The sequence below is a fragment of the Oncorhynchus gorbuscha genome, linkage group LG04 (assembly GCF_021184085.1).
Source record: "Oncorhynchus gorbuscha isolate QuinsamMale2020 ecotype Even-year linkage group LG04, OgorEven_v1.0, whole genome shotgun sequence".
In the NCBI taxonomy this organism is placed as follows: Eukaryota; Metazoa; Chordata; class Actinopteri; order Salmoniformes; family Salmonidae; genus Oncorhynchus; species Oncorhynchus gorbuscha.
Genome location: NC_060176.1, coordinates 77,049,673 through 77,072,725, shown reverse-complemented (window position 1 = coordinate 77,072,725; position 23,053 = coordinate 77,049,673). Strand labels below are relative to the sequence as shown.

The 23,053-nt window shown below is 41.4% G+C and overlaps 2 protein-coding genes across 2 annotated transcripts; both read right to left on the bottom strand.

Moving 5' to 3' along the window:
* Window positions 1-1,676: 1,676 nt before the first annotated feature.
* On the bottom strand, window positions 1,677-5,394 carry LOC124034671 (bri3 binding protein). The gene is made up of 3 exons (XM_046348140.1): window positions 5,077-5,394; window positions 3,138-3,240; window positions 1,677-2,995 (listed from the first exon to the last, which is right to left on the bottom strand). Exons 1-3 carry the CDS (start codon window positions 5,254-5,256, stop codon window positions 2,574-2,576), a joined length of 705 nt encoding a protein of 234 aa, XP_046204096.1. The 5' UTR covers window positions 5,257-5,394; the 3' UTR covers window positions 1,677-2,573.
* A 7,924-nt stretch (window positions 5,395-13,318) lies between these two features.
* Window positions 13,319-15,503, bottom strand: LOC124034670 (zinc finger protein 771-like). The gene is made up of 2 exons (XM_046348139.1): window positions 14,955-15,503; window positions 13,319-14,693 (listed from the first exon to the last, which is right to left on the bottom strand). The coding sequence occupies exons 1-2, from the start codon at window positions 15,148-15,150 to the stop codon at window positions 13,477-13,479; spliced, it is 1,413 nt and encodes a 470-aa protein (XP_046204095.1). The 5' UTR covers window positions 15,151-15,503; the 3' UTR covers window positions 13,319-13,476.
* Between the last annotated feature and the right edge of the window lie 7,550 nt (window positions 15,504-23,053).

The following is a 23,053-nucleotide window of genomic DNA, read 5'->3' as shown; positions in this document are numbered from 1 at the left end:
CAGTGACTACAGTAACATGCTATAAATGACATCATAGCTCAGTGTCTATACAGTAACATGCTATAAATGACATCATAGCTCAGTGACTGTACAGTAACATGCTACAGATGACATCATAGCTCAGTGACTACAGTAACATGCTATAAATGACATCATAGCTCAGTGTCTATACAGTAACATGCTATAAATGACATCATAGCTCAGTGACTGTACAGTAACATGCTACAGATGACATCATAGCTCAGTGACTACAGTAACATGCTACAGATGACATCATAGCTCAGTGACTGTACAGTAACATGCTATACATGACATCATAGCTTAGTGACTGTACAGTAACATGCTATACATGACATCATAGCTCAGTGACTGTAGAGTAACATGCTATACATGACATCATAGCTCAGTGACTGTACAGTAACATGCTGTACATGACATCATAGCTTAGTGACTGTACAGTAACATGCTATACATGACATCAGAGCTCAGTGACTGTACAGTAACATGCTATACATGACATCATAGCTCAGTGACTGTACAGTAACATGCTATACATGACATCATAGCTCAGTGACTGTACAGTAACATGCTATACATGACATCATAGCTCAGTGTCTGTACAGTAACATGCTATACATGACATCATAGCTCAGTGACTGTACAGTAACATGCTATACATGACATCAGAGCTCAGTGACTGTACAGTAACATGCTACACATGACATCATAGCTCAGTGACTGTATGACATCAGAGCTTAGTGAGTACAGTAACATGCTACAGATGACATCATAGCTCAGTGTCTATACAGTAACATGCTATACATGACATAATAGCTCAGTGTCTGTACAGTAACATGCTATACATGACATCATAGCTCAGTGACTGTACAGTAACATGCTATACATGACATCATAGCTCAGTGACTGTACAGTAACATGCTATACATGACATCAGAGCTCAGTGACTGTACAGTAACATGCTACACATGACATCATAGCTCAGTGACTGTACAGTAACATGCTACAGATGACATCATAGCTCAGTGACTGTACAGTAACATGCTATACATGACATAATAGCTCAGTGTCTATACAGTAACATGCTATACATGACATCATAGCTCAGTGTCTATACAGTAACATGCTATACATGACATCATAGCTCAGGCTCTGCGCTTCACAGCTCTGTTTGGGTTTTGACTGACAGATGTTCTGAACTTGAGCACCTCAAGCGACAAGAAGTGGTCACCATCCCTCCCACTAATTTGGCAACTTCTGTTTTTTCTGTTGTCCGAGGGAAATGCTGTAAATGAAGAGGACTCTATGTATTTTCAAAGATGAGACATTGAGGATCAGAATAAATACCACTGATGTGATACAAGCCAAACACCTGTGAGTCCAAATGTGCCCTTCACATTTCCATCTCATTAAACTGATATATACAGTGTCACCGTTTATGATCACTTTGTTTGATGGATAGTTTACAAGATGACATGGCGTCATACCCTGGGTTGTTTTAAACAAAATGAGCCCGTTTGTCTATTGTGAAGAAAAAACATATCGCTGAAGAACACACACCTGAATACACTAGTGACTCTTTTCTATGTGCACCAAAAATATGATCCGTTTCCCTGGTCAACAGACCTATTAGTGAGAGGATTTTTTATTTATTTGTAATTCAGGAATATTCTCATCATGTTACTGAATGTATCCAGAGTATTTTCAGATTTCGTTATCAACAAATGGGGTGAAAAGTACAGTCAATGTAAAATGAACATAAAATCGACAGTGTAATGTTTGGATTCAGTCGTGTGAACTATTGTGTCCTCAACTTGTCTTAATCATTTCCCCCTAATCGCCAAACTGTTCCCTTTCAATTGCTACCAATTTAGCCCGATCCATATAGGTCAATTCCCATGAGTGTAAAGGGTTAAGTTGATATTGATGTGGGGTATATTCACATAATTGTTCTTGATATTCTTGACAAATGTCTCCCTGAGATTTTCGTGCCTGCCCAGGTTTCGCCAGTCTTAACTTTTGCTTTTCAAATGATTCACATGCATGAAACGCACACGCTTGCACACACACACACACACACACACACAGTATGTCCATTATATAGAAAGAGAGGTCCTGAAATACGCCAGGAATGACCGACTGCTAAAATGGAATGGTGACATTATTTTTGACTATACATCTCAGTGTCAGGACGGAAAAAATGCAATAAGTAAAAACTGCCATTGGTCTACTAACTACTGAGCTAACTGGGATGAAATACTTAGTTGTGTCTGGTCCCGCTATGACACCATCACATACCCAAAACAAACATCCATCCCATTTTTTCATTGAACACAATTTCCAAAAAGAGCAACTATCAGCAGTTGTTAAACAATATAACAAAATATCAACAAGTCAGGATAAAAATACAAATAAAATAAAAAACACTAAAAAACAAGCTCTTTCTCATAACAGAAAGCCTCGATCTGCTTAGATTTTCCTGCCCTTATTACACCCAAACCTCCAGCCACCCTATGGATACAGCCGTTGTCAGCAGTGGGGGTGTGGAGTCAGCTCTACTTCTCCCCGGCGCGCTCCAGGCTGTCGATGACCCTGCTCAGCCGGATGTTGAGCAAGCGGATCTGGGTGTCCAGGTGATTGATCTTCTCCTCCAGAGAGGCAGTACCCCCACCTCTACGCCAGTACGCCCCCACAGGCCCCGTCATGAAGTACACGGCCATTACGAAGCAGAGAGGGAGCACAGCACGCTCTGGGTCCCCCTCAAACTTCTGCAAGATATACAGGCAAGAGAGGGCAAAGAGTGTAACTCGGGCCAGCCAGAAGAAGCGGCCAAATACGATGTGCAGCAGGTAGAAGAATCCCCCCAGAAACAGGGAGAGGAACCAGTAAGCCACCAACACAGCAGCCACTAGGAGCAGGGCACGAGCCGGGGAGTTTGTCAAAGACGTTGGGCTGAAGTAGTGGCTCAGGTTGGAGGCTGGGGAGAGAGGAAAGAATGAGCAACAGTACATGGATAACAGAGGACAATGGACAAACTTCCCAGGCACAGTCATAATTTACAACATATCACAGACATGTCCTGACATCAAACATACCCACTAAATAAAAATCCACTTTACCATCAATGCCCATCACATCCAACAGATCTGTCCACATCTTCCAAACAGTGTCCAGGAAAGAGTCGACACCATGGACAAAGCGTTCCGTCGTCTTGGAGAAGAACTGTAAACAAAGAGGTGACATTTTGGGGAAATCCATTTGACTTCAATCACTTCTTGACAGCACCCCTTTTGATTTGAACGAAACCTTCCAGATGTATTTGCCCGTTGTAAAATGTACTTTTTGGAACTGAATGCCAAAACACTGAAGAGGTGCTTAAAGTTTACCCATTTTGCAACGAGCCAGCGGCCCAAACTGCTGCATATACCCTGACGTTGCTTGTTCAGAACGCAAGAGAAGTGACACAATTTCCCTAGTTAATATTGGCTGCTAACATGAATTTCTTTTAACTAATGCAGGTTTTAAAAAATATATTGTGTATTGATTTTAAGAAAGGCATTGATGTTCATGGTTAGGTGCATTGGTGCAACGACAGTGCTTTTTTCACAAATACACTTGTTAAATCATCACCAGTTTGTCGAAGTAGGCTGTGATTCGACGAGAAATTAGCAGGCACCATATTGATTATTTGCAACGCAGGACAAGCTAGTTAAACTAGTAATATCATCAACCATGTGTAGTTAACTAGTGATTATGTTCAGATTGATTGTTTTTTTATGAGGTAAGTTTAATGCTAGCTGGCAACTTACCTCACCTCCTTGCTGCTCTCGCATAACAGGTGGTCAGGCTGCCACGCAGTCTCCTCATGGAGTGCAATAGAATCGGCGTCCAAAATGTCTGATTATTATGAAAACTTGGAAATCGGCCCTAATCAAATCGGCCATGCCGATTAGTCGGGCGACCTCTAATCAAGATGCTTGATAGTGTCGTGGCAATTAAACAAAAAATAATTTTACTTCTTTAGGCAAACAGCCCTAATATTGGAAACAAACATCATTATGTTTTCATCTAGATTAAATTGTATTTATTTCCAAGATATAGCACACATTATTTTGCATATAGCAGGTTTATAAAAGGACCAGAGTTTGCTTTGTGGTTTCATTTTATCCACGGGGAGAAAAAAATAGTGATATTGATATCTTCACAGCCCGAACTAAAATGAAAATATAAATAAATTCAAATGTAAACATTCAAATGATACCACAAAGATAATTGGTGCGCACATCAGAGAACGTTGACCTGAATGGACATATCTGTTTTAAATTATACAGTCAAATCCAGTGTGTGTGTGAGATACATAGATATAAAATGTGACGGTATTCAATGGAGAGGGAGACGCTATGATAGCCTCATGTCTCGAATTTCAACAGGGACAACTCAAATAGGCTTTCATTTTTTTTTAAAGATGCGATTCCAGGAGAACACTGAAATGTTGCCAAGGCAGATGAGTGGCCGAAACCGAGACACAGCGTTGGGTCAGTAACCGAAAGGTTGTTGGATCGAATCCCCGAGCTGACAAGGTAAAAATCTGTCGTTCTGCGCCTGAGCAAGGAAGTGAACCCACGTTTCCCGATCACGTGGATATCGATTAAGGCAGTTCCCCTCACCGCTCCGATTCAGAGGGGTTGGGTTAAATGCGGAAGATGCATTCAGTTGTACAACGGACTAGGTATTCCCCTTTCCTCTCGGAGGCTAGGTCAGGTGCATGAAGTCTGTGTCAGGTAGTTTCTTCTACCTATAAATAGTCATGAAAATGTGTCGTGCCACATAAAAATGAGATATCTAAATATATTACTTATCGGCTTGTCCATCTTATCTTGCTAGCAAGACTATTTTCAAAATGGCAACCATTTATGCATTTAATGTCTAGGCGCCCTTGGTTAGCAAGCTCTCTACCTGCCCTTTAGCTACTACCACCATTTCTTTGTACACCTCTTGTCATATAACATGAGCTTAAATCGGACGGAACACTTGGTTTGCTGATCAATCATTACTAACCTTGTAAAGACCTCTGATGTTGTCCTCTCCAAAAATATTGCTTAACATTTGGTAGAATCCGTTAGCCGCCCTTCTGAAACTATTCTGGTTGGTGGAATCTTTCCGGCTTCTGGCCGTCTCTGCACAAAGCAAAGACGCGAAGAGCAGCAACAGAATGAGGTGCGGTTTCATTCCCTTCATATTTCAGATGTGCAATACTACTCCAGTCGTCAATTGTATTAAATTAGGTCCGTTTAAATACAGATTAACAATTAGCTGCCAGTAAGGACACCTCCGTAGCGGAGTGATGACGGTGATCCCGGAAGAAACACCGTTATGAAGTCAGCAAGAATAATGCCGCATTCACGTGCTAGTCGCAAATAGAAAACTCGGAAATGTCCGACTTGCTGATTTGAACGCAGCACGTGTATAACTACAACCAGTTAGCAAGTCTGACATTTCCAAGTGAAGTAGTTCCGACTAGTACATGAACGCGGCATAGTTAAACCCCTGCCGGGTCACTAAATTAATACCAGTAATTAAGGCGCAAATGATGGAAAATATTCACAATGACTTTACAAGTGGGATGCACAGTTGAGCGCTACATCTCGAGGGGTTCGTGCTGATTGTACGGAGATTGTGACAGCCAGTAAAATCGCGTCCCTTGAGAGGGTAAGAACAAGATGTTTGTCAGGAGAAGTTCAGTATTATCATAATAAGGAGACGTATACTTGGAATATGGAGGATGAATTTTTTTTTGGGGGGGGGCAGTTTTGAATGTATGTACAGTACAAGTGTACTGTACATACATACAGTACAAGTACATACAGTACAAGTGTACTGTACACGTATGTATGTACAGTTGAAGTCGGAAGTTTACATACACTTAGATTGGAGTCATTAAAACTCGTTTTTCAACCACTCCACAAATGTATTGTTAACAAACTATAGTTTTCGCAAGTTGGTTTGTTAAAGTTAGTTTTCGCAAGGACATCTACTTTGTGCATGACACAAGTCATTTTTCCAACAATTGTTTACAGACGGATTATTTCACTTATAATTCACTGTATCACAATTCGTGTTCCAAATGGACAATGACCCCATGCATGCTTCCAATGTTATGGCAAAATGGCTTAAGGACAACAAAGTCAAGGTATTGGAGTGGCCATCAATACCTGACCTCAATCCCATAGGAAAGTTGTGGGCAGAACAAAAAGGTGTGTGTGAGCAAGGAGGCTTACAAACCTGACTCAGTTACACCAGCTCTGTAAGGAGGAATGGGCCAAAATGAACCCAATTTATTGTGGAAGGCTACCTGAAAACCCAAGTTTGACCCAAGTTAAACAATTTAAAGGCAATGCTACTAAATACTAATTGAGTGTATGTAAACTTCTGACCTACTGGGAATGTGATGAAAGAAATAAAAGCTGAAATAAATCAGTCTCTCTACTATTATTCTGACATTTCACATTCTTAAAATAAATTGGTGATCCTAACTGACCTAAAACAGGGAATATTTACTAGGATTAAATGTCAGGAATTGTGGAAAAACGGAGTTTAAATATATTTGGCTAATGTGTATGCAAACAGCCGACTTAAAAAAAATAATATATATATATATATATACAGTTTTGGGGGGGGGCTGCCCGTTTAGCATGTTATTTTGGCATTAATATGTGTCACATCAGCAAACAAACAACATACTAATATATATATATATATATATATATATACACTTCTCAAAAAAATTAAGGGAACACTAAAATAACACATCCTAGATCTGAATGAATGAAATATTCTTATTAAATACTTTTTTCTTTACATAGTTGACGTCCATCCTTGCTCGCTCATTAATTTCTTAATCGAAATTACGCTTATCTGCTGGTCGTCCCCTTCTGCCATAGTTTATACAGCTCAATTGTTATTAGAAACCACGTTTTTTTTAAGGCAGTAAATGAACTGTTTCAATGATAGCCAGGTGTAGCAGCGGTAAGATGTTGGGACAGCTTTATGTGGTCCCTAACAGTTTGTGGGCACAGTTTGGCACCGTTATAGTGCAATTAATGTATTGTTTAGTGGCTTTGCTGGCATGCATCCCACTTTTCTGGGGCAAGAGATGTGAATTGTTTTGCTCGCAAGGAAATTTAGTTGGCATTTCGGTATTTTTTAAATTTATTTTACCTTCATTTAACTAGGCAAGTCAGTTAAGAACAAATTCTTATTTTCAATGGTGGCCTAGGAACAGTGAGTTAACTGCCTGTTCAGGGGCAGAACAACAGATGTGTACCTTGTCAGCTCGGGGGTTTGAACTTGCAACCTTCCGGATACTAGTCCAACACTCTAACCACTAGGCTACCCTGCCACCTCTACGCTCTAACCACTAGGCTACCCTGCCGCCCCATGGTATGTCCCCATTACCAGTAAAACATAATCAAAACCTCTTTCTTTCACCTACTTGCTGTGCTGTTTCATTGTTAATTTGTTCAGTCTCAACCAGGACTTCATCATACATGTCAAGCAGCGAAGTTTCAGCTCTGTCTGTTCGTGGTCTCTCTTCCTCTGTGCTTCACTGTCACTGTGTCCATTTCCATCTTGTCCAGCTGTGTCTAACATTTCACGTAAACCCTGTTTCTTGTATGCATCGAAGTAACGGTCCTTGTACCTAGCATCGAGCATGGTGGCGACACAGTAAAGAGGCTCGGAGAGAATGCCACTGAATCGCTTATTCTCTCCTTCTCTCCTTCTTTCTCTCTCTCGGAGGACCTGAGCCCTAGAACCATGCCCCAGGACTACCTGACATGATGACTCCTTGCTGTCCCCAGTCCACCTGGCCATGCTGCTGCTCCAGTTTCAACTGGCCTGGGCCCTAGGACCATGTCCCAGGACTACCTGACATGAGGACTCCTTGCTGTCCCCAGTCCACCTGGCCATGCTCCTGCTCCAGACCTGAGCCCTAGGACCGTGCCCCAGGACTACCTGACATGATGGCTCCTTGCTGTCCCCAGTCCACCTGACTGTGCTGCTGCTCCAGTTTCAACTGTTCTGCCTTATTATTATTTGACCATGCTGGTCATTTATGAACATTTGAACATCTTGGTCATTTTCTGTTATAATCTCTACCCGGCACAGCCAGAAGAGGACTGGCCACCCCACATAGCCCGGTTCCTCTCTAGGTTTCTTCCTAGGTTTTGGCCTTTCTAGGGAGTTTTTCCTAGCCACCGTGCTTTTACACCTGCATTGTTTGCTGTTTGGGGTTTTAGGCTGGGTTTCTGTACAGCACTTTGAGATATCAGCTGATGTACGAAGGGCTATATAAATAAATTTGATTTGATTTGATTTGATTTGTTCACAGCCTCTAGTACAGTACTTTTGCAAGTGTTAACCCCATGGTCTGTGTCGGCAGTTTTGTTGAGCAGGCATTTCAATACCATGTCAGAGGGTATCACTTCTGCTGCAGGCACAGTTGATGAGCTTATTTCTCCAGTCAGTTGTTCGAATGGAGCTAGTTGTGTGTTCATCATTCCAAGTTTCAAACATGTTCTCAAATGCCATTGAAAATGGCAGCAGTGGTATGAGAACCAGCACATTCTTGAGCATGCAATACGGCTTTCCTCAGTACGAGATCCTCGACGACCCACTGTGCTGTCAGACTCAGCATGGTCATGGGGCTGACGTCGCTGGTCCTAATGTCAGTCGTGAAGCTAATAGCAGTGACGCCCATAGCAAGTAGCTCAAATACTGTGTAACTCCGGTAGGGAAACAGCTGAAAAATAGCACCTACTTGGCATTGTGTGCCAGGGCTCGAGGTGCTCGACCAGTCGGCGAAAGCCAACATCATCCACGACAGAGAATGGTTGATTGTCAAGGGCAATGAAATTCATTATCTTGGCATTAATGGATTTCGCCTTTTGAGTTGTCTCGCTGAAATGTTCTTACTCTTTCAAATGACTGCTGGACTTGAACTTGTTTATTTGGAAGTGTGCGCTTAGTATTTTTCTGCTTTTGATCTGTGTAGCGCTGTATTTTCTGTGGCGTCATGACGTCATCTACCTACGTTATATAGGTATGCACGTCATCTACCTACGTTATATAGGTATGCACGTCATCTACCTACGTTATATAGGTATGCACGTCATCTACCTACGTTATATAGGTATGCACATCATCTACCTACGTTATATAGGTATGCACGTCATCTACCTACGTTATATAGGTATGCACGTCATCTACCTACGTTATATAGGTATGCACGTCATCTACCTACGTTATATAGGTATGCACGTCATCTACCTACGTTATATAGGTATGCACGTCATCTACCTACGTTATATAGGTATGCACGTCATCTACCCACGTTATATAGGTATGCACGTCATCTACCCACGTTATATAGGTATCTACCACGTCATCTACCTACATTATATAGGTATGCACGTATACCCACGTTATATAGGTATGTCATCTACCCACGTTATATAGGTATGCACGTCATCTACCTACGTTATATAGGTATGCACGTCATCTACCCACGTTATATAGGTATGCACGTCATCTACCCACGTTATATAGGTATGCACGTCATCTACCTACGTTATATAGGTATGCACGTCATCTACCTACACGTTATATAGGTATGCACGTCATCATCTATGCACGTCATCTACCTACGTTATATAGGTATGCACGTCATCTACCTACATTATATAGGTATGCACGTCATCTACCCACGTTATATAGGTATGCACGTCATCTACCCACGTTATATAGGTATGCACGTCATCTACCTACGTTATATAGGTATGCACGTCATCTACCCACGTTATATAGGTATGCACGTCATCTACCCACGTTATATAGGTATGCACATCATCTACCTACGTTATATAGGTATGCACGTCATCTACCTACATTATATAGGTATGCACGTCATCTACCCACGTTATATAGGTATGCACGTCATCTACCTACGTTATATAGGTATGCACGTCATCTACCCACGTTATATAGGTATGCACGTCATCTACCTACGTTATATAGGTATGCACGTCATCTACCTACATTATATAGGTATGCACGTCATCTACCCACGTTATATAGGTATGCACGTCATCTACCCACGTTATATAGGTATGCACGTCATCTACCTACGTTATATAGGTATGCACGTCATCTACCCACGTTATATAGGTATGCACGTCATCTACCCACGTTATATAGGTATGCACATCATCTACCTACGTTATATAGGTATGCACGTCATCTACCTACATTATATAGGTATGCACGTCATCTACCCACGTTATATAGGTATGCACGTCATCTACCTACGTTATATAGGTATGCACGTCATCTACCTACGTTATATAGGTATGCACGTCATCTACCTACGTTATATAGGTATGCACGTCATCTACCTACGTTATATATGCACGTCAGCTTTGACATCAGTTGTGCACATCGGCGTTAAACTAGACATCGGGTCGATGCTGATAGCGGCATTTTTAGCTAATATCGGTCGATTCTGAAATGCTCACTGATATATCGTGCATCCACAGTTGTTACAGGTGTCAAGCTTATGGGCATGTGGCAGCAGTGTGTAGGGGGGAGGTTCCTAGGTGTGAGAAGTGTGCAGAAGGGTATGAGACAAAGGAATGTGTAGTACTGGGGAAAGTATTGGTATGTGTTAATTATAGGGAATCAGAAATGTCCTGTGCAAAAAAAAAGAGGCAGGTTGAGGTTTCCAGGGTTAGAGTCGTGCAGAAGTTGTCATATGCTGAGGCAGTGAAGAAAGTAGAGGAAGATGGGTCAAGGGGAAGGGATCCTGAGAGGAGTGGTGTGAGTAATAGATCTGTACCAGTACAGAGGTATAAACCAACCATATGTTTCAGTAAGATTGGATTTTTAGCACTTGGTTATCAACTGTACATCCCTTTTACCCACGAGATTCTTTAAAATAAAAAAGCTGTGCAATATCCAGCATGTTACTGTATATACACTACCGTTCAAGAGTTTGGGGTCACTTAGAAAGGTCATTGTTTTTGAAAGAAAAGCTTTTTGTTTGTCCATTAAAATAACGAATTGATCAGAAATACAGTGTAGACATGGTTAATGTTGTAAAGGCCTATTGTAGCTGGAAACTGGTGATTTTTAATGGAATATCTATAGACCCATTATCAGCAACCATCACTCCTGTGTTCCAATGTCACGTTATGTTAGCTTATCCAAGTTGTGAGAAATTGCCAATAAACTGAAGATCTTGTACAACGCTGTGTACTACTACCTTCACAGAACAGGGCAAACTGCCTCTAACCAGAATAGAAAGGAGGAGTGGGAGGCCCCGGTGCACAACTGAGAAAGAGGACAAGTACATTAGAATCTAGTTTGATAAACAGACGCCTCAGAAGTCCTCAACTGGCAGCTTCATTAAATAGTACCAGCAAAACACCAGTCTCAACGTCAACAGTGAAGAGGCGACTCCGGGAGGCTGGACAAAGAAAAAAAGCCATATCTCAGACTGGCCAATAAAATTAAAAGATTAAGATGGGCAAAAGAACACAGACACTGAACAGAGGAAGATTGGAAAAAAGTGTTATGGACAGACAAATCTAAGTTTGAGGTGTTCGGATCACAAAGAACATTCCTGAGACGCAGAAAAAATTAAAAGATGCTAGAGGAGTGCTTGATGCCAACCGTCAAACATGGTGGAGGCAATGTGATGGTCTGGGGGTGCTTTGTTGGTGGTAAAGTGGGAGATTTGTGCAGGGTAAAAGGAATCTTGAAGGGATCTTCATTCCATTTTGCAACGCCATGCCACACCCTGTGGGTGGCGCTTAATTGGAGCCTACAACAGGAAAATGACCCAAAGCACAGCTCCAAACTAGGCAATAACTATTTAAGGAAGAAGCAGTCAGCTGGTATTCTGTCTATAATGGAGTGGCCAGCACAGTCACTGGATCTCAACCCTATTGAGCTGTTGTGGGAGCAGCTTGAACGTATGGTTCGAAAGAAGTGCCCATCAAGCCAATTCAAATTGTGGGAGGTGCTTCAGGAAGCATGGGGTGAAATCTCTTCAGATTACCTCAACAAATTGACAACTAGAATGCCAAAGGTATGCAAGGCTATAATTGCCCCCACCAATTGTTTTTCCAACAAAAATGGGGATAGGGAAATGTAACCCCCTTACATTCATAGACAGCACTCTATATACAAAGACTGACAGCCATAACATCCACATGATATTAACATTTTGAAGATATTGGTTGTTTACATTCTTCTTGTTAGTAAACAACATATTAATATAATATTATATTCTGAGTTTCAGTTGTGCATTACAAAGTTACATATGTTAGAAATGAATAGGGTAGGCTGTATTAATTCAAATTACCATTGAACAGATTCCAAGATTGCAGGCTGTTCTTTTAACCAAGAGCAGTGACCTACCTGATGGGTATGTCCTCTTGATAGTTGTCTCTTCGATCTTCGAACAAACCCATTTTACACAAAAGGCATTGTTACGTGTTCTCAGACATTAACATTAGCAGACGGTCTTCTCCAGAGTGACTTACAGTTAGTGCATTCGACTTAAAGCTCAAGTCCTTCGTTGCTACATCCATTTTTGGATTTAGAAATGATTTAGAAATACCCATTGATTCTTGAAGAATATAAAACTTTAAATGCATCATTATAAGGATCCCGAGTGGTGCAGCGGTCTAAGGCACTGCATCTCAGTACTAGAGGCGTCAGTACAGACCCTGGTTCGATCCCGGGCCTGTATCACAACCAGATGTGATCGGGATTCCCAATTGGCCCAGCGTCGTCCGGGTTAATAGAGGGTTTGGCCGTCATTGGAAAATACATTTTTTTCTTAACTGACTTGCCCAGTTAAAAAAAGGTTAAATAAATAAAATAGCTTAGTTCAACTGTTCAACTTAGTTCACTTCAGAACCCAAAATATAAGCTTGTTTTACTCCAATGTTTGTAAACAACTTAAATATGAACACTGCATAGACTCAAAGCATGGTTAAAACTTGCATCCATACCTCGGTCTATGAATCTGACTGGTTACATTTCTCCAGGCCCTTCCCTCAGTTGTTTACCAAAACAGTGGTAGGGTGCCGCTTGGTTAATGTTTCAACTGCTGATTATAGCTTTAAGACAGCTCAGTGAGACAACCACATATCAGTCTTAGTAAGTACATTTTACCTCAAAGTAGTCAGCAAGGTCAGTGCTAGAAATGACAAGTGCAAATGCTTGTTTGTTATTGTTTTTATTTAAAAAATGTTGGGGGGGGGGTGTGGGATTTAGTCAAGATATTTAGTGAAGAAGTAGGTTTTCAGTCATTTTCATTTGGGGGAAGCTTGTTCCACCATTTGGGTGCCAGGGAAGAGAAGAGTTTGACTGGTATGAGCGGGGGCCAGCCCCTCATAGGGATGGGTGGGCCACATAGGGATGGGGGGGCCAAGAGACCAGAGGTGGCAGAATGGAATGCTCGGATTGGGGTGTAGGGTTTGAGCATAGCCTGAAGGTAGGGAGGGACAGTTCCCCTTGTTGCTCTGTAGGCAAGCACCAGGGTATTGAAGAGGATGTACGCTTCGACTGGGAACCAGGGGAGAGTGCGTTATTGTTAATATTCCTTCTGTGTGTTTGTAGATGTCTTTTCAGACTTGATGCTAATTTCAAGTGAGTTCCACACATATGACACTGAACCCCCTCCCCTGTGTGGGTCCTCATATGCACTGTCAGGTTTCCCTTCAGACCGAAGCATCTGCCACATATGTTGCAGCGATGTGGTTTCTCCTCTGTGTGAGTCATCATATGCTTTGTTAGGGTTCCCTTCTCCACGAAGCATCTGCCACATTCTTTGCACCGGAATGGTTTCTCCCCAGTGTGAGTTCTCGTGTGCTTTATCAAGTCTGACTCACGGTAGAAGGCTTTGTCACATTCTTTGCACGGATGCGATTTCTCCCCAGTGTGAATTCGCCGATGCAGTTTCAGACTTGCTTTTGTCGTCACACATTTTCCACAAAAATCACATTTAAAAACTAGCCCTTTATGAGTATCCATGTGATTTTTCAGGCTTTTCTTGTGAAAAAAACGCTTGCCACATTCGGTGCAGCCATGTTGTCTCTCCTCCATGTGAATCTTCATGTGCCTCCTCAGGGAGCAGTTCATGGCAAAACAGTGTCCACATGTGTCACACATGTACGGTCTGTCTTTACTGTGCCGGCTTTGCCGATGCCTTTTCAGACTACGCTCATTAGCCAAGCATTTCCCGCACACGTCACATATCAGATCAGGCAACTCACTGGTTTCTTTTCTTGGCCGACCTCTTCTTCGCTTTGATTTAAGAGGCTTTAACCCTGACAGTGATATTCTCTTCTCCACTCCATCCCTTTTTCCTTTATGACTTCCACTGTTGTCACTGTCTGCATTTACTTCAGAGGGGGGCTCATAATCACTGGTTAATTCGGACTCATCGTAGCTCTCGCCATCAGATTCTGTTTGGTTCTCTTCAGTTATGATGTTGAAAGAGTCCCATATAGACTCTTCTACATCAGACTCCACTGGACCCAGACCAGGGTTCCATTCCTGCTGCTCTGGGTTAATCTCCTCTTCAGTGAGACTGAGCTGCTGGAGGACTGGAGGGAACGAGAAAGGATGACATTTCATTAAACCGTAAACACTGAAAAGAGACAAGAAATAGGTCTAGTGACTTCCACTAAAAATAGGGACAGTTACTTCAATTTCTGCTTTACTTCCGGTATCCAGTACCACAGTTTTGAAAATGCTTCAAAATATCATGAGATTCATGAATAACGCGGTCATATATGATATACATCTAAAATGTGAATGACGACAATTAGGCTACAATGCATAATGAATGCCAAAAAGACACAAACCTGCTAATCTATGCAACTTTATCTCTGGTTTAAAAACCAAATCCAGCAGTTTTCGTAGACGTGCATTCGCCCGTTTCAAACGGATGATTTCTTCTAGGTACTCTGCCATCGTTTTTTGGACTGCCACTGATATCTCCAAAGGGACTGAAGTTAATTTTTCTTTGAGAATCACATTAAGCAGCTGTAGTTTAGACATTTTGAGGGTGAAATGGATTGAAGGTGGAAGAAGTGATAAATACTGGCGATACCGTTGTGAAGACTGATGAATCCAGACTGGATCAGCGTCTCGTCAGTAACACTTAAAAATTACTTCCGGGTAACGGAATTTCGAGTAGTAGAGAAGTATCAGTAGTAGAGAAGTATCACTAAACATTAAAGGAAAAATACACTCATTCATATACTTTACAGTGTTACATAACACTAATATATGAGAACAATATTTTTTATTTTGTCGTTATAATAAGGTTGGTGAAACTCGTTGCTGAAATATGTTGCAGCTGAAGTCGACAACAAAACCCAGAATGTAATGTTCTCTCTATGGGCTGGTTGGATTGCTTTTTATGGGGTCTACAATCTCATCACGTTCACCTTGCAGGTCGATGTGGCTCAAAGAGTGGAGTCTGACCTTCGCGACGGCACTATGCAATGCACAAATATATGTGTAGACTCTCTGTTAAGTTACACATTTCTAGAGGTAGGAATATCGCAGAAAAGTATGACCAATGTCTCATTCGAGAGAAGACAACCTCCCGCTTCATGACATCGACCAGTATTGAAATCTGACATGTTTGATGGACGTTTTCGCGATCTAAAGGTCGTATTCATGTCCAGTGTACTGAAGACATGACTCTGTCGTTGTGCTGTAGATTTTGTGGATTTTGTCTCTTGTATAATAAATTATATAGATCGGTTTATAATGGATTAAGCGTACGCTTTCTTTAACTAATTTGTTAGTAAAATTCCAACTCCCTCAAATTTGTGCCAACGGGGTAGTGGCGACCAATCAGAGCAGTGCCCCACCTTTCTAGCTAGCTATAAAAACAAAAACATGCCTGTTTTGCACTTTGGCATTAATACGTGTCACATATCAGTTTGTAATAAATATATATACAACAATTTAGTTAATAAAGCAGCATACAAACTAAGATCTCCTTTTTGCTTTCTTGCGTAAGGCAGCTCCAAAATGCAGGTGTTTCAGCCTAGCTCAGTGCTTTCTGTGGTGGTGGGGCAGCCAGTGGAAATACGGAGTGTTTGGGTTGGTAATGTTCTCTAGTAGCTTGGGGACACTACGTCTTCACCAAATCTAAGGGTAGAGCTTGAAAATCAAATCAAATTTTATTAGTCACATACACATGGTTAGCAGATGTTAATGCGAGTGTAGCGACATGCCTGTGCTTCTAGTTCCAACAGTGCAGTAATATCTAACAAGTAATCTAACAATTCCTCAACAACTACCTAATACACACAAATCTAAAGGGATAGAATAAGAATATATACATATAAATATATGGATGAGCGAGTGGCGTAGACAAGGTGCAGTAGATGGTATAAAATACGGTATATACATGTGATGTGAGTAATGTAAGATATGTAAACATTTAAGTGGAATTAATGGAAGCGTTGTTTAAAGTGACTAGTGATCCATTTATTAAAGTGTCCAGTGATTGGGTCTCAATGTAGGCAGCAGCCTCTCTGAGTTAGCGATGGCTGTTTAGCAGTCTGATGGCCTTGAGATGGAAGCTGTTTTTCAATCTCTCGGTCTCAGCTTTGATGCACCTGCACTGACCTCACCTTCTGGATGATAGCGGTGTGAAAAGGCAGTGGCTCGGGTGGTTGTCCTTGATGATCTTTTTGGCCTCCCTGTGACATCAAGTGCTGTAGGTGTCATGGAGGGCAGGTAGTTTGCCCCAGGTGATGTGTTGTGCAGACCGCACCACCCTCTGGAGAGCCTTGCGGTTGAGGTTGAGGGCGGTGCAGTTGCCGTACCAAATCAAACGTATCGGTGCTCATCGGCCATTGGACATAAACATTACATAAGTTGGAAATCGCAAATTCAACAATGAGTGGTTTGGAAGGAATTGGTGTTCAGTGGAGTGGGTGTTTGGCCCCAAGTCTGGGTTTAAGGGTCTCTTTTCCAAGCTTAAAATTATAAACATTCAACATTGGCTATGGTGTCAATCCAGCACGTCTTCTGCTGCGCTCAAAACAACTGGAAACTCAGAACTTAGGAAATCTGATTTTAGTGAGTTCAAGACAACTGGAAACTCTGAAATTTTTTTACTTCGACTGGGAAAATACATTTTGAACGGTCCTCTAACTCGGAATTGCAAGTCGGGAACTCGGGCCTCTTTCTAGAGCTCTGACCTGAAGATCACTGACATCATCACGATTCTACCTTTTTTTCTGGGTTCCCAGTTGTCTTGAATCATCATCAATCCAGAGAATGCCAGACTTTGTTGACAAAGTTTGATGACAACATTTAATCACGAAGGACCACCACGCCACCTTCTTGTTCAAGTGATCATAGCACAACAAGGTGAGTCCAAAAATGTATTGTATGTTGCTTCATGAATGATGTAATATGGGAGATATTTATACTGTAGCTAAGAAAATAATACTACGTTTTTTGTTGTGCAGTAAGCTGTACGTAGCTCACGTGCCTCATCATAATAGTTTGGTCCCGTTTCCCCTCCTAATTTTGCCTACAGTTCTGGCTTGGTGGTGCACATGTAGCCTTTAGCCTGTTTTAGAGAAATGTAACAATTGAATATTGTAAGAGCTTTCATTGTCTGCTTAAATGCCCCCTTTATTTATCCTACGGTTCTGACTTGGTGTACAGGGAGAATACTGTAAGAATGATTCTGAATTCTGTCGCTGTACACTTCAGGGGCTCCCGAGTGGCACAGTGGTCTAAGGCACTGCATCTCAGTGCTAAAGGTGTCACTCCAGACCCTGGTTCAATTCCAGGCTGTATCACAACCGGCCGTGATTGGGAGTCCCATAGGGCGGCGCATAATTGGCCCAGCGTCATCCTGGGTTTGGCCGGGGTAGGCAGTCATTGTAAATAAGAATTTGTTAGGCCGTTATTGTTAATAAGAATTTGTTCTTAACTGACTTGCCTAGTTAAATAAAGGTTAAATAAAAAATAAAAACATTTCAAAAGTCCTGAACAAATTGTTATATTGACTGTTAATCCTAGCTCACTCATTAATGTCTTAATTGAAATTACAGATTGCCTCTTAAACACTGGTCGTCCTCGAATGCCATAGTTTGTACAACTCAATTGTCAGTAGAAAAAACATTTGTTTAAGCAAGTCAGCCATATTAGCTTTGTTTTTTTTAAGGCAGTAAATGAGGCTAAATGAACTGTTTCGCAGCCAGACAAGGCTCCGCTGATAGCCAGGTGTAGCAGTGGTAAGGTGTTGGGACTACTGTGTGGTCACCGTTTGTCACTGTTATAGTGCAATTAATGTATTGTTTAGTGTTGTGTCGTGGGTTTGCTGGCATGCATCTTAAACCAACAAAAACGTTTTGCCCCACAAAGATTTACATGCTAAAATCGCCACTGCAACAGGGGTGCAACTTTGATTTTAAAAGTGTAGTGGAGCATAACTTTACAGTGGGTCCTCCAATTTTGGGGGGCATCTAAAGCTAATATCCTGCATTTCTACACTAATATGTAATATATATGTAATATGTAATACTAATATATTATTTCTAATATGACCCATTTAGCAGTCTCTATTTTAAACAAGAAAAAAGTAAGAAAAAAGGCCCACAGTCAGCAAGCTAGGTAAGAGATCATTATTAAATATGTTTAAGTGATTGATAATTCAATTATCCTGGCCAAACTGAGCAATCAGTCGAGAAGGGCCTTGGTCAGGGAGATGACCAAGGACCTGATGGTCACTTTGACAGAGCTCCAGAATTCCTCTGTGAAGATGGGAGATTCTTCCAGAAGTGCAACCATCTCTGCAGCACTCCACCAATCAGGCCTTTATGGGAGAAACTCCCCAGATACAGGTGTGCCAAGCTTGTAGCATCATACCCAAGAAGACTCAAGGTTGTAATCGCTGCTAAAGGTGCTTCAACAAAGTACATGGAAACATGGAAAACGTGAAGGGGTGTGAATACTCTCCGAATACACTGTATTTCATAGCTTAAGCCTAATAGTACTGTAGAGCTCTTTTAACTTAATAACAGTCTCCAGTATCAACATTTCCAAGCAAACAAAAACAGGGAGAAGGGAGAATCTGTAAACATGCTGAGATAAAAGAACATACTCTTTGCCAGAATTCAGCCAGCCTTCACAAGAGCATAACATACTGTAGGCAATATTACATTTACATTTACATTTAAGTCATTTAGCAGACGCTCTTATCCAGAGCGACTTACAAATTGGTGCATTCACCTTATGACATCCAGTGGGACAGTCACTTAACAATAGTGCATCTAAAACTTAGGGGGGGTGGGGTGAGAGGGATTACTTATCCTATCCTAGGTATTCCTTAAAGAGGTGGGGTTTCAGGTGTCTCCGGAAGGTGGTGATTGACTCCGCTGTCCTGGCGTCGTGAGGGAGTTTGTTCCACCATTGGGGGGCCAGGGCAGCGAACAGTTTTGACTGGGCTGAGCGGGAGCTGTACTTCCTCAGTGGTAGGGAGGCGAGCAGGCCAGAGGTGGATGAACGCAGTGCCCTTGTTTGGGTGTAGGGCCTGATCAGAGCCTGGAGGTACTGAGGTGCCGTTCCCCTCACAGCTCCGTAGGCAAGCACCATGGTCTTGTAGCGGATGCGAGCTTCAACTGGAAGCCAGTGGAGAGAACGGAGGAGCGGGGTGACGTGAGAGAACTTGGGAAGGTTGAACACCAGACGGGCTGCGGCGTTCTGGATGAGTTGAGTCCCCTTTTGTGTTTTACACCTCCAGCAGCAAATTTACATGATATTCAGTTTAACTGGCATATAGTACATTCTATAGGTGGTCTTAAACTGCAGTAATTTATGTGTGAGATTATATGAACATGACTGGACATTCTAACATATCTGTATCCATTCTGCATCATCTCCCAGGTCTTCTTCAGATATTGGTTTGATACAGTTTGGAAATCAACTTTGGAGGTTTGTCAGACTGCCTTAAAATAGTTGCAAATGTTGGTGCGCTAGCTAGATAGCTAACTTAAGCCAACTTTTGGCTAGCTCTTGCTAATGGTACAGTGGTACATCATCAAATATACTTCTGTTGAAATGGGACAAAACAAAGGCTACAAAACATTTTCATATACACAACATCTGTTTGATACTACTAAATCAAATATAATGTATTTATATAGCCCTTCGTACATCAGCTGATATTTCATAGTGCTGTACAGAAACCCTGCCTAATACCCCAACCAGCAAGCAATGCAGGTGTTGAAGCACTACCTGACAGATAGCTAGCTAGAGCTGAACTGGGTATGGTAGTTAATTCACTTCAGTTAAGAGGGAATGAAACATTAACTAACGTAACATGTCAGTTACACTACTAGCTCAGCACTGTGAATATTTTTTTTCTTCTTCTGTGAAATAGCAGTTACCTTGCCAGCTAGGTCAGTCAACTAAAGAGTAGCCAGTTTCTGCTCTGCTTGCTTTTGCAACTCAGAGTAAATGCGCAACACAGACAGCAGCTGCCTCTGTTAACCTCTGCTATGCTGGTCCTAAACTACAGCCTTTCAGAAGCTTTGCCTTCACACAGCCTGTCTGAATGCTCTGTGGTGTCCGTGTAGTTGCAGTCCTTAATCCAGCCAGCTGAAACTGGAAAACAGCCTACCCAACTGCTCTGAGGCATCTACATGGTCCTAAAGCACACAGGCTTTATAAAATTGGGGGGGGACCAAATGTCATTTCAGAATGTGAGGGGGTCATGTCCCGCCCGCACCCAGTGAAAGTTGCAACCCTGTGTGCGAATATCAGTTATTTTAAAGTCTTGGTTCCAATAGTTTCTATTTTTTCTAAAAGATTGTCATTTGGGTAGGCAAGGTTTTGTGTATCTTAACAATCATATGAATATTCTTTTATGACTCAAATAGGATTCCCCCAAGGTTGCTCTGGTGTCCAAAATATTTAAAATCAAGATTTTGTGATATGAATTTTTTTAAGTTGCATGTATTGGAAAATACCTGCATTGGTTTGTCAAAAATAGCTTTTTAATTCTGTCATGAAAATGAATCTATTTCCTATTAACAAGTAATTTACGGTTTCTATGTCTTTAGTTTTCCATGTGGGACAATTTATTGGGTCATTCTGAAAAGCTATCCGAGGATTGTTCCATAAGGTTGTGTTTTAGGGAGTGATATTGGTTCTTGTAGAATCCGTTTCATTTGATTCCATATTGTTATAGTGTTCTTAACTATGTTCTTAGCTTTATCCTTTCAAATAAACATGTGAAAAGATTTTTGGGGGTGAGCATGTACATCTTCAATAATTACCCATTGTTCCTCTTTAGTGCATTAAACAATATGTCTCAAGTAAAAGCCTTGGGTGGCGAGTCGATACAATACCAAGTCTGGGAGGCTATAAGGCTTTCCTTTTTATTCTATGAATTCTATGTGCCCATATAAAGTCTGTTATGGCCCAGAACGTCGTTGGTGGGGTAATTGGTATTATCAATGTGTATTTATCACCAATGCAACATTGGAAAATGTCCTTCTTGATCTGTGAGCTGCGATATTAAGGGAAGCGTGTATTGTTATTCGTCAGGACGCCTACACCTCTGTTGTTACTGTAGGTGGCAGCATAGACCTCGCCAACCCAGCTCCTCTTTAAATATTACATTTCTCCTTTTTTGAAATGTAATTTTCTTTTTCAGGAAAGCCACATCTGCTGATAATCTCTTGAAGTGTTCAAGAAACTTGTTCTCTTTTTTCTTCTTCTTTTTTTTCCCCATCTTGGAGCCCGTGCACATTCCATGGAAGGAGTTGAATTTTGTTGCTCTTTACTTGTATAGAATCAAAGTGAACCTCGTCTGTTTTGTCAATCATTGAAGAGCCAGATAAAACATTTCAGCAGACATGTCATATGAGGACGGTGAACATTCCATGGAATGCGAGAATCATCATTATAAAACATTACCTATATAGAGCGTGTGAGCAAGCCAATATGTAATTCATAGGCCTACAGTGTATTGCATTGGAGTGGGTGGATGAGAAAGTGTAGCTTCTTCCCCCAAGCTATAAGACTGCTGAACAATTCATCAAATGGCCACCGGACTATTTACATTGACCCCTCCCCGCACACACACACATTTTTTTGTTTTTAAACTGCTGCTACTCGCTGTTTATTATCTATGCATAGTCATTTTACCCCTACCTACATGTACAAATTACCTCGACTAACCTGTACCCGCACATATTGACCGCGCATATTGACCCCACATATTGACCCCGCATATTGACCCCACATATTGACCCCGCATATTGACCCCGCATATTGACCCCACATATTGACCCCGCATATTGACCCGCATTCTTAACTCTATTTATTGAACTGCATTGTTGGTTAAGGGCTTGTAAGTAAGCATTTCACGGTAAGGTCTACACCTATTGTATTCGGCGCATGTGACAAATACAATTTGATTAGATATATAGATTCTACAGACCCTACTGATGAATTCTAACCCCACTGTTACATCGGCACATAGAATATATGTTTTTCTCTATAAACCAATATGACATTTTAAAGGCCTACAATATAGTGGTGTTCCATTGGGACCAATGGAATGGGTGGAGTAGAAAGGGTTTCTGGGTATTTAGACCACAGTTCCCCATGATATAACACCATATATAGATTCTAGTGCTAGATCAATAGGGTCTGTAGAATATTATGTTCTTTACTTAAGCTCCAACCATTTCTCAATGTGCTCTACCGTATGTTCATATGGGATACAGTATGCCTACAATTCATTCATGGAATATATGCTGTCACTGCAGCTTCAGAATGGGTGGAAGCTTAATTGTCAATTTCATTGTTGTCGTGATATCACAACAGGTAGCTTTATCTTTTTGTAAACATTATAAGCACATTGTGAATATGAAATACACGTTGCTTTAAATGTTATACTCTATCTATG

What these genes read in the sequence shown, in the direction of transcription:
- LOC124034670 (XM_046348139.1), bottom strand. Translation starts at nt 15,150, where the DNA reads ATGTCTAAACTACAGCTGCTTAATGTGATTCTCAAAGAAAAATTAACT. An exon ending in AAAGTTGCATAGATTAGCAG is followed by an intron (nt 14,694 to 14,954) that starts GTTTGTGTCTTT and finishes CGTTCCCTCCAG; the next exon opens with TCCTCCAGCAGCTCAGTCTC.
- LOC124034671 (XM_046348140.1), bottom strand. Translation starts at nt 5,256, where the DNA reads ATGAAGGGAATGAAACCGCACCTCATTCTGTTGCTGCTCTTCGCGTCT. An exon ending in ACATCAGAGGTCTTTACAAG is followed by an intron (nt 3,241 to 5,076) that starts GTTAGTAATGAT and finishes CTTTGTTTACAG; the next exon opens with TTCTTCTCCAAGACGACGGA. An exon ending in GGATGTGATGGGCATTGATG is followed by an intron (nt 2,996 to 3,137) that starts GTAAAGTGGATT and finishes CTCTCTCCCCAG; the next exon opens with CCTCCAACCTGAGCCACTAC.